Source organism: Rhipicephalus microplus, chromosome 7 (genome assembly GCF_043290135.1).
Source record: "Rhipicephalus microplus isolate Deutch F79 chromosome 7, USDA_Rmic, whole genome shotgun sequence".
In the NCBI taxonomy this organism is placed as follows: domain Eukaryota; kingdom Metazoa; phylum Arthropoda; class Arachnida; order Ixodida; family Ixodidae; genus Rhipicephalus; species Rhipicephalus microplus.
In genome coordinates, this window is record NC_134706.1 from 118,216,962 (window position 1) to 118,227,371 (window position 10,410).

The following is a 10,410-nucleotide window of genomic DNA, read 5'->3' on the forward strand; positions in this document are numbered from 1 at the left end:
AATGCAGGATGCCGCATTTCGCGCTGGTTGCCGTGGGGCCGCGCCAACTGACGCTGGTCACGTCTGTCGTCAGACTGTAGAGTGCTCGCGTTTCGCTAACGTAGCATCGCTGTGCCCAGCTTGCGCGCGCGTCAACGCTACCTTGGAGTATAGTGGGCCCTTCATGATGCGCTCGTAGCCGTTTTGCTAGCACCACATATACCGCATTTGGTGTTACATGACGTCAATGGATGACGAAATATATGGCTGGCGCAAACATGATGATTCTGACACGCGTGTCATGTAAGAACATGACAACATACCACGCTCATAGCATGCTCGCGGCTGTTTTACTAACTCCACATATACTAAATTTGGTATCAGGTGACGTTAATAATGACGAAAGTAAACGACACATTTAAACAGGATAATCATGTCTTAGTGGTCATATACGGCATCACTTACCTCCACCTCGTAACGTTGAGCTGATTTTAAAGTGACATATCAACATTTCTGATTCGTGCTTCGTATATCATCGACTCCAACTGTACGTGAAATCTGCTAATTTTTTCTTCGTTCTTCTTTATTTTAGTGTTATGGTATCACATTCTAAAGAACTTAGCTTCAACAGCCGAAACACGTGTCAGTCGTTTTCCGGTACTGCAGCGTCTGTCGATCGCTTTATACAGCACGAGCGATAACGTATGATGACATCAATCCCACGACCACCTCCTGTTTTACACGCCTTTCACTTTGAAATGGTGGTACACCCGGCTAAATGCGATGTTAGTGCGCACGCAGAAAGCTTGAGAACACTACAATCGCTCGACGCAAATACATGTCATCTTTTCTTTTATGCGGAGCATATAATGATGGGTGCCCCGCCACGGGGTTCTACTGACTAATGGCGAATTGCACTTGTAGATCTAGAGTAGCTGCCGAAATCATGGAGCGAGCACTCGGATTGCGCCAAGCCAGATCTGCGAGTGGAGCACGTGGATGCCCCACCTGAGGTCGCGCCGGAAGTTCTTTACACACACGTCGCTGAACCAGTCCTGAAAGCTTCCTCGACATAGCTGATTATCCTCGGTCGAGACTTCGGCAGTGCACATGGCGGGAAAGCACGTGGGGCTAGTCCTCGCTGCTGCTACGCTTTCGCTGTCGCTCAAAGCGCGAAGCCAACCAACAACATCAAACTGCCATTTCAGAAATGTAAACCCATGCAGATGGAACCGCCTCGAAAAAGATGAAAAACCGCTCAGAGCAGCTGCAGGCTACAGCACTGCCCGATTGTGCCGGAAATGATGGCAATGTATTCTCGGAGTTCAGGCGAAATCTGTCTCTGCAAGACGGAGCTCGCGGAACGCTCCATCACGGAGTTAGTTGCTTCTAATCTGCCAGTGGAACACGCGAACTTGCTCGGAAACCACCAGCGTGATGCAGATTCTCGGCCGTGGAGCAAGAAAACTGGCTCCCGCTCGACTAATGGAATTCGCCATTAGGTACTCGGCTTCTGACCCGCAGATCGCGGTATCGAATCCCCGCTATGGTGGCTGCATTTCGGATGGAGAAGAAAATGCTGCAGGCCTGTATGCTCAGATGAGCGTGCACTTTAAAAAACCCCAGATTGTCAAAACTTGCGGAGCCCTCCACTACGGCGTCTCTCATACTCACTTAGTGGTTTCGGGACCTTAAACCCCACACAAGAATCAATCAGCTTATGGTGTAGTTGAATTTGGTGGGCGGCGTGAGTACCCTTACGGCGCATGCGCGAAAGCTGGCCCAAGCACTGCCGGAACGCACTCACTCCTTCGCGAGTTCCAGCCTGGGTAAGCCACGGAGGCTTCTTACCATTTCACTTTCTCAGAAATCATGTGATGACATCGGGGAACGGGATTACACAGACGCGCGATGAGCCAACGCGCTTTATCTTAGTAGGAGCGCAGTGGCACGCGCTAGAGTGTTCGTACTGGCGTAAGTGGCGCGCGCTGAACGCACGCGTTCTCGCGCGGCAAGGAGCTCGCATGGCATGTTCCAAGAACAGTTCGGGACGAGTAAACCATATTACGTTCCACTCGTGCTATGTTCTTCTTGAGTCATCAAGATGGCTCCGTTTTCGACTGGGGATGAATTGTAGCGAAAAGGAATGCCCACTGCAGCAGCCACATGGTCATGCTGGCGTGAGGCTTCGAGCTAGAGCGGCCTGGTTGATAGCTGCTGCGACGCTTCCCGTATAGCCGTCCAGCTTTGCTTCTACTGTTCCGATGTCACTACAACTTCTCGCTGTGATATAGGGGAGTGGGGCAAATTTAGCTCCATGCATTCATTTCACAGAGAAGGGGGCGTTGCGATGAACCTTAACCCCCCCCCCCCCTCCTAAAGTGGAACCGTGCGCACGCCTATGCTTATCACCAGGAAACCAACTTCAGTTTTCTATCTTCGTTCCGAGCGAATATTAACATATTTTTCTGTTTTGTGTGCGAACTCGAGCAAGCGACAGCTGCAGAACCAACCATGATTGCACGAGCGATTGAATTGCATCACCATCGAAAGAAAAGACGTGCCTACAGCTCCAAGAACGCTGCCAGCGAAACAGCACGCCACGAATATCTTGAACCGGAAGTCGATGCAGACGGCGCCTCTAATGAGCATTTGCGAGTTTACGCCTCACCTATAAATTGTGTGCACGTGCGTCACGCAGCGACCCTTCGTCACTTCCGAAATGTCCCACCGTCATTCCCGGGTACCTACCAAATCTGCCACCTACCGCTGCTGTGTTGTTTCCTCGAGCTTGCACCTGTTTAGTTTTGCCTCCTGATGCAAGTTTCGAGTAATTATTGGCTGCTAGTGAGGCAAGTTGATTTAGTTGTCCACGAAGAAGGAGCAGAGCTTCGGGGTGTTTCTTTTCCGAAAGTTATTGCCTAAAATTTAGAACGCATATTGCGATTTTCCGCAAAGTACCGGCGTGTTTGGCTGGCGCGGAATAAAATAAACTACTTGAGGAAACTCAGTGATATTTGCGTCTTCAGGTGTAACTTCATGGCGGGTAAGTGCCACAGCCAAGCACTTGCGTGCAAACAGAGATAGCTTACCAAGATACTGTACATACAAACTTGTCCGGGGTCAATGCGTGCTCAATCAGCGTGTCAGGGAGGCGGTTAAAATCGTGATGGCAATCGCGGAAATTTGGGTATTGCATTGAAACAAACTGTGAAAATGGATGCGAAGCAATATTAGTTCACTTTGAAGTATAGCCAATTTGATCGAGTTGGGGGGGGTCAGGATTTAAAAAAAAAGGTCAATTAATTCTCTAAAACGGTCTCCGTCATTTTCAGGGACTCAACTGTACATTAGCGTACAACAAAAGTAAAATACAAGGTGAAAGAGGTGTCCAAACATACGCGAAAAGAAAAAGCATGACCGGCCTTACCACGGTACGCACCACGCGAAGTCTCTATCTTCCTCGCATAAAATTTTCCTCGGCTGTTTTCACAAGTTTTAATCAGAGGGGCTCAACATCACCACTGTTTGATACACTTTGAAGGGTGGGGGGAGGCACTGCTACTTTGGTAGCGTGGGCCGCAGCGATATATTGATATTATATCTCTTGTGAACTTGCCTAGCTCTGCTCGACTCGTTTTCGATGGGAGCTGCTGCGCTTCGCTCATCCACTTTTAAAATTGCGGCTCGAGGCTGTAATTTGTTCTTGGGCCACGCAATTTGTAATATTTGCAGTGAAAGCGAGATAACGGGCCCTCGTAGGTTGTGGCGGGCAGCCGGTGTACGCAGTGGCTGGTATACGTGTCGCACATCTTGATTTTCTGGTCATGTATCGAGTGAACAAGCGAGGACTTGCTGATTCGATGAGCTCGTTAAGGCACGACAACAACGAAAAACCACAGTGCTTCTGTTTCAACATCGTACACAGTAACAGATGACGAGCCCCCAACAAACCACGCTGCACCACGTGAACTACCGTAGGTACCCAGGGAGGATCCCAGGCATGGTGGGAGAGGGCGACAAGGACGGAAGTGACATCACATGAACACTATGTATAGGAGTGCGCACGTGGAGTTAGTGGGTGGCCACTCCCATGGGGGGGGGGGGGTTGCAAACACCGCCTTACACGTTGACCTAATACGAAGAGAAGGCGAAGGCAGACCCTTACATTGACATAATAGAGACGGGGTGGGCTCCGACCAACCCTTGCTCCCACCGTAGGAGACAGCTGACAACGTCTATACTCAGTACAGATCTGATGAGGAGTCATTGCAATTGTCATTACCCTTCCTACAGAGCTACAACAGCTTTGGACACGCTTGCGATGGGCTTCGGTCGAAAGAATGAGCATTTATGTACACTTTGGACGGGAATGAAAATATATTCTAAATGTTTGCAGCGTTCGACCATGCGTGTGGAATGTCCTAGCGTACAGAGGAAACCCACAAGGGGCTTGCTTTAGCCTCGAATATCGATAGCACCACCCTTTAAAATAAATTCTATTTTTATTGCTGGGGGGAGGGAGCATAAGTCATAACGACTAGCTTACAGTCTTCGGAATGACATTACGTTATTGAGAAATGAGTCATAATTGAACATGTGTGTGATGTCAGAAGATAGAACGCTCGATGTAGGAATGGCGATGAGAAGGGGCGAGTGATGGAACAAATTAGTGCGGGCAAAAATGGGCTCAAGTTCAGGCTGGTAATCTAGCCATGAAGATATATAACGACCTGGTCTGATAGAAGGTATTGACTCATTGCTGATTGTAGTGAAGCGTTTGAAAGAAAGGCAATAGTGTCAGAATCGAACGCTTTAATCGAGGAGCTTAACTGAGTAAGGATTTGATGTCAGTTATGCTTGATGTGCGCGAGTAATTCTTGTTTTCGATGGGATGAAGCGAGCAGCCTTATTTTTTACAGACTCGAGCTTCTCAATGAGGTAGGCCTAGTGTGGATTTTGGAATAAGGAGGCGTACTGAGTTTGTGAGCGCACTACGATCTTATAAGCTAGAAGCTTAGTCTCCGAGTTTTCCAGGTGAATAGTTAAGGCACGCTGACAATGAAGATTCGCTAGACAATGCTGCAGTCTTCTTTGCGTTGGTAAGGTGCTTGAGCTCCTAAAAACGCACTACCGAAGTTATGTCGTCGGTGTTTTTATTCTCGTGCCAGAAACAGTCCAGAAAGAACGCAAAGCTATTCGTTGAAAAGGCGTCTAGGAAGCCCACACATTCACCTAGAAACGTACACGCGTGGAAACTCACCTCATTGGTCTGCTTCTTGTACAGCCTCAAGGTGGGGAAGCTGTGGATGTCTGTGTGCTCGAGCTCATTCATCGTGGCGTCCATCTTCACGATGAGCAAGTCCTCACGGTCATTGTACCTGTTGGCCAACCAGTCGTAGTCTAGCGTCAGATGAAAACAGAGGGTGCACCAGGGCGAGTAAAACAGCACCAGGACGTCCTTGGTCTTGTCAAAGACGACTTCATCAAAGTTCTCTTGCACGACCATCTTGACGCGATGCATTGTCGAGTTAAACGAATCTGCGAACCAAGGTGTTTCTTTGATGCTGCCGTTCAGCACACCCTCAACGAAGGTCTTGATGTCTTCAGCTTTGAGTGAGTCCGCCTTGGGCATGAAGGGTGTTACAAATCCGACACCGTCATGCTCGGCGAAGCGCAAGGCGGGAACATTGCCCTGCCAGATGTGGAAGTACATAAGGATCAGTTCGAAGTGTTCTTTATCAACATTGATGGTTACGAAGACAACCTGCAGCGTGAAGATAAAAGCCAGAGTATGAACGCAATGTGTAGATAAGTTCACGCATAGAGATAATAAGAGAACGGAATGGATCTTAGAACGAACGGGGAGATCACACGCAGCAGGCTTCCTGCTGTAAAAACCTCAAATTATGAAATGCAAGGCATTTCTAAAGTGAAATCGCACGAACCTGCAGGTCACTCACTTTTACATTGCCTACTCAAGAGTAAAGAACGTGCCTTAGAAATCTATCAAATCATTTAGGACACTACCTCTTATGATTGGCCAGTCGAATACACTCAATCATCTACAGTTGCGCTGCCCAACAGTTTTCAGAGCAGAAAGCTAGCCGAACCTGCAAGTAATATAAACCTTCTTTTTGAAGACAAAAAAAAGAAATCTGCACAGTGAAAAAGAAGTATGATAGTTCTAAGCTTTGGTGCATCAGTTTTGGCACAATGCCACAGGGATGCTTTCAATGCCGTTTGGGATTATATTCAGGCATTCAAACGTATACTTTCGGGATCTTGAATAAAATATTTATTATTTATTACTCCCCCAAAAAGTTCCTAATGGCAAAGTGAAGAAACCCAGCTGAGTGGTAATCACAACACCTGCAATCTCAAAATTTTTCAATTTGACTTTTCTTTTTTTTTCTCGTTAGCTCACTTTTTATGTGGTTTTCTTTACATTAGTCATATTATAATACAAATTCATTACACATAGCTAAAATGATCACAGGAAAACTGCTCTACGCTTTCTTGGCCAATCCCCCTGAGTGGGTATGAGCCATCAGTCCAGGGAAACAAACAAATGAACAAATTATCTGTGATTGTTGTATTGTGAAAAGAACTTTGGTTCTGGGAACCAAAGTACTTCTTCGGCCGTTGTTATTACCCACACATTTTGTTAATAAAATCGCTGAATAAAGACATGCGTTAGAAATGGGCAGTATGCCTTTCAACGAGTCACTGCTATGCAATGTGCCACACCTGGTGCCTGAAGGAAGCGGCGGCCTTCCTGAAGTTCTTCAGAGCTTCCGTCATGTCGGCACTGTTCTTGCTGTAGAATAGCAGGCTAAACTGGCGAATCGGGCCACTGAGCAAGTCGTTGATATTCTGAAATGACACAATTAACCGAAACGGTTTAATAGACCTCAGAAAGCGAAAGTTTTGATTGTGAGTTTTTTACCGTAATTTGTAGCTTTGCGTTGGATAATGCCGAAATAACATCGAAAATGCTCATACTCCTCGTATAATAATGCTAGAGGTGTTAATCTAGAATGATTTTGCGTCATTTGGAATCACCCGCCTAAATACCATAAGAGGCTATCCAGCGCCTGCCTCTCACTCGCTGGATTCAGTGCCGACTGGTTGTGCCCTCATGATATCCGACGACAGCGTAGCTCTGGCCGACTGAATTATCCCTACCCCATCTCCTGTCGCCGACAAGAGCTCTTGCCAGTAGTGCCCCGTCTTCAGACTCATGCAACCGTATCCATCTTTCTTGTCTTCTCCTTACTTCCGTCGCTACCTGTCCCTGCACCTCGCACTCTCCGTCCTCTCTCTATATCTCTCCACCTTTTAATCCTATCCTTTCATTTTCTTTTGTACCCCCATCCTCACTGAGCTACTGTTGAGGTGTCCTCCCCCTGATAGACAGTTACAGGGCTCACTTTTCTCTTCTTTTCATTTAAAATGACTTCCCCAGTGCCTGCGCCTACGTACGCTAAAGCTTCGGTCACAGTGAAACACGCTGTTTTCCGGAAAGATGTGGAGGGAGGAATCATGGGTAGTGAATAATAAAATATTGTGGGTGCCTTGAGCCTGTCCCCATCCGAAAAAAAGCATTCCTGTAGTAAGCAGGCTGAATGAACCACCTCGAAAGCAGCCTGACAACAGAGCGAGAGAGGATGAACAATACTCACCCCTCTCGCTCCTGCTCTCGGGCTGCTTTAGAGATGAACTATAGTCAGAGAGCTGAGTGAGATTGCAACCGAGCAGGACATGTGGTGTGTTTTGGGCTACAAATGGCGCCTCACAGAGTACACCGGTAGAAAACGCTGCAGCAGGACATCGTCGTGAATGGGGAAGTGTGATCGGTGCCCACCCAGCCGCAGCAGGCTCAGCAGAAGCCTCCAAGCTCTAAAAATGAAAACCTAGGTCAAGGACGGAGGTTGTTGGTGGTGGTTCAACAAACAATGAGGCGCCTAATGGCAAATTTTACTGGTTGATTCGGAGTGGTCGCTTAAGTCTTGGAGCGAGCTCTCGGATTGTGCCGAACGAGTTCTGCGAGTGGAGCACGTGAATGCCCTGTGTGAGGTTCCGGAGGTTTTTACGCATAGGTTATTAGCTCGGTACCAGAAACAATTTTCTTTTCTGCGCTCGTTGTTTCAATGATAAGTGTGTCACCACTTCAAAGCACGAATTTCTAATTTTAGGAATGTCAACAAGAGCACAGGGTTACAAGACCGCCTCAAAAACACTGAAGGCAACCAGGCTGGCCGACTTTACCGGAAGTATTGGCAACCCATTCTCGGAGTTTTGCGAAATCCGTCTCTGCAAGACGGAGCACGCGGAACGCTCCGTCGCGGAGTGGATTGCTCTAAATATACCAATGGAAAATGAGAACTTGCTCTAAATCTGCCAGTGAATGGCGGATTGTCAGCTTTGGAGCAAGAAAACTTGCTCCCGCTCGACGAGTGGAATTCGCCATAATTTCTGCAGCCCATCACGGGAAAGTCTATTGAATCCCCAACAGGTTGTAGTCACGTGACTACAGGGAAACGTCACATATAACTTCATTCATAAAGCAGTCGGCTTCAAAGGCGCGTTTTGTTTATAGTATGGTTCGCTTGCACTATTGCAAGTTATCTTACATTCTTGTCGTCGTCATCCACGCTGTGTGGTTCGCTAACTTGGTAGCTCCATTGCGCCGCGGTACGCCGTTTTCTTCTGCATTGCGCCAATTCACACCACGTCGCAACTCGGCTGAACAGTAATATTATCTGTTAGAGTTTAAAACCCCAAAAGCAGATCTGAATATAAGGGGTGCCGTAGTGGCAGGCTGCGGTAATTTCGACCACCTCGGCTTCTTTATTGTGCCTCAAACTCAGTTCGCAAGGTCTCAAACAAATTTGCGTGTATCGAAAATGCTACCGCCATGGATTCCACGCCTCAACCTTCGGATCACCTAGGCAAGCGACCAGAATGAGCGCTCGTCTCACTGGCGAGTCGTGTACCATGCGTAACTTAGTACAGTACAGGTCACGGGTCACAGAAAAGACACTCCGAACTGCACTGACGACGTTTTCTGATTTCCACTATTTTGAAAGAGTCAAAAATCTCGCATTTGCAAAGCCGCAAATGTGATATTCTAAAAAATGGGCAGTCAACAACTAATAATATCGGTATATATGGTGCCAGAGAATGCTGAAGCGTGTCATTATGCCACTATAGACAAGTTTATTGACATCTGTATTTGTTGATGCTCAGTGGTTACTTCAAAGATTAGAAGCCAAACAACATCAAACACCGCCAAACAACCCTGAATGGCCGTCACGAAGACTCCAGGCAGTACACCTGAAGACTTCAGTACATTCCTTTGATGCAGAGCGTATGGCGCTAACAGACGTGTTAGAAAATGCCGGCAAGCATGCCCCCAACTATGTTTGCCGCAACACAACAGGGCCCCTACATGGCCGGCCATTCATGTAGGTTCGATATACACAACACACATGGCACTCCCCTTGACAACACTCATTACTCCCATACCTACACAACGACACATGACACGCCCATGAGTGCCACAAAGGAGTGACTTCAATTGCGCGTGGGCTTCCTTTGCCGGGCTCTTTAATCCGACAGGGCACACACAAGAAGGCGTATATTGATGGCAAAAAAAACAAAGCGCCCTCCTCGCCTGCTTTCGTGTCTCCTATGGCCAGGGCCATGGCCAGGACTCAGAAAAAATCTCCAAAGCCTCGTTTCTTTGTTTTTTTTTTGCCTTTCTAATACCGTATGTGACGTTTCACTTTGGTTCACGTGACCCCGAGCTGCTGAGGTGCAAACGGACTCTTCCCATTAGGGAGACGGAGCAGCCATCATACTTCGACGTTCTCCTTAGCTCCGAGCGAAGAGAAAATGCTAACTGGTGCTTCCTCCACTCCTGCCAAGGCTTCCTGCAAGAGATTGCATCCTCGCTGCAACATCACCTCCTCTCGTTTCTCAACCACTACGGCTGCCAAGCAAATGGCGCCCGCACCAAGTGTGCTACCTATAGGTGGTGGTGTTGGTAGTGGTTGGAAGAGGAGAAAGGCACCAGCTTCTGTAGCCTGGTAGGGAGCACGGCGCAGTGCCTTTCAGGTAGCCACGGCAGGCTAGACTGCATCTGCGCACGCTTCTTTTCTTACGACCTTCTAACCCGTCGCGAATACAATGGGAGAGTTTCTGGGAATGTTTCCCGACCCGTCGGCGGTAGGGGTGCAGTGACTCTGACACTGCATCTTCTGCTCTGAGCACTCGGCACAAGGAAGTTTGTGGTTGTGAAACCACGGAACAAGGGTTCTCGACGAAGAGGGGAAGGGGCATTAATAGAGAAATCAAGAATAGTGGGAGGACCGCCTACTAAAGAAAAACTAATTTACCAGGTGGCTTGCCACCTACTTTAGGTGT

General features: G+C 47.9%; 1 protein-coding gene across 1 annotated transcript in view; it reads right to left on the reverse strand.

Annotated features, from left to right (window-relative positions):
* LOC119186053 (protein disulfide-isomerase 2) overlaps nt 1–7,224 on the reverse strand; it is a 40,669-nt gene extending 33,445 nt beyond the window's left edge. The window contains exons 1-3 of the mRNA XM_075870089.1: nt 7,168–7,224; nt 6,730–6,855; nt 5,243–5,746 (exon numbers count right to left, since the gene is read on the reverse strand). Coding sequence (XP_075726204.1) covers nt 5,243–5,746; nt 6,730–6,855; nt 7,168–7,224 — 687 coding nt within the window. The remainder of the gene's footprint in view (nt 1–5,242; nt 5,747–6,729; nt 6,856–7,167) is intronic.
* Between the last annotated feature and the right edge of the window lie 3,186 nt (nt 7,225–10,410).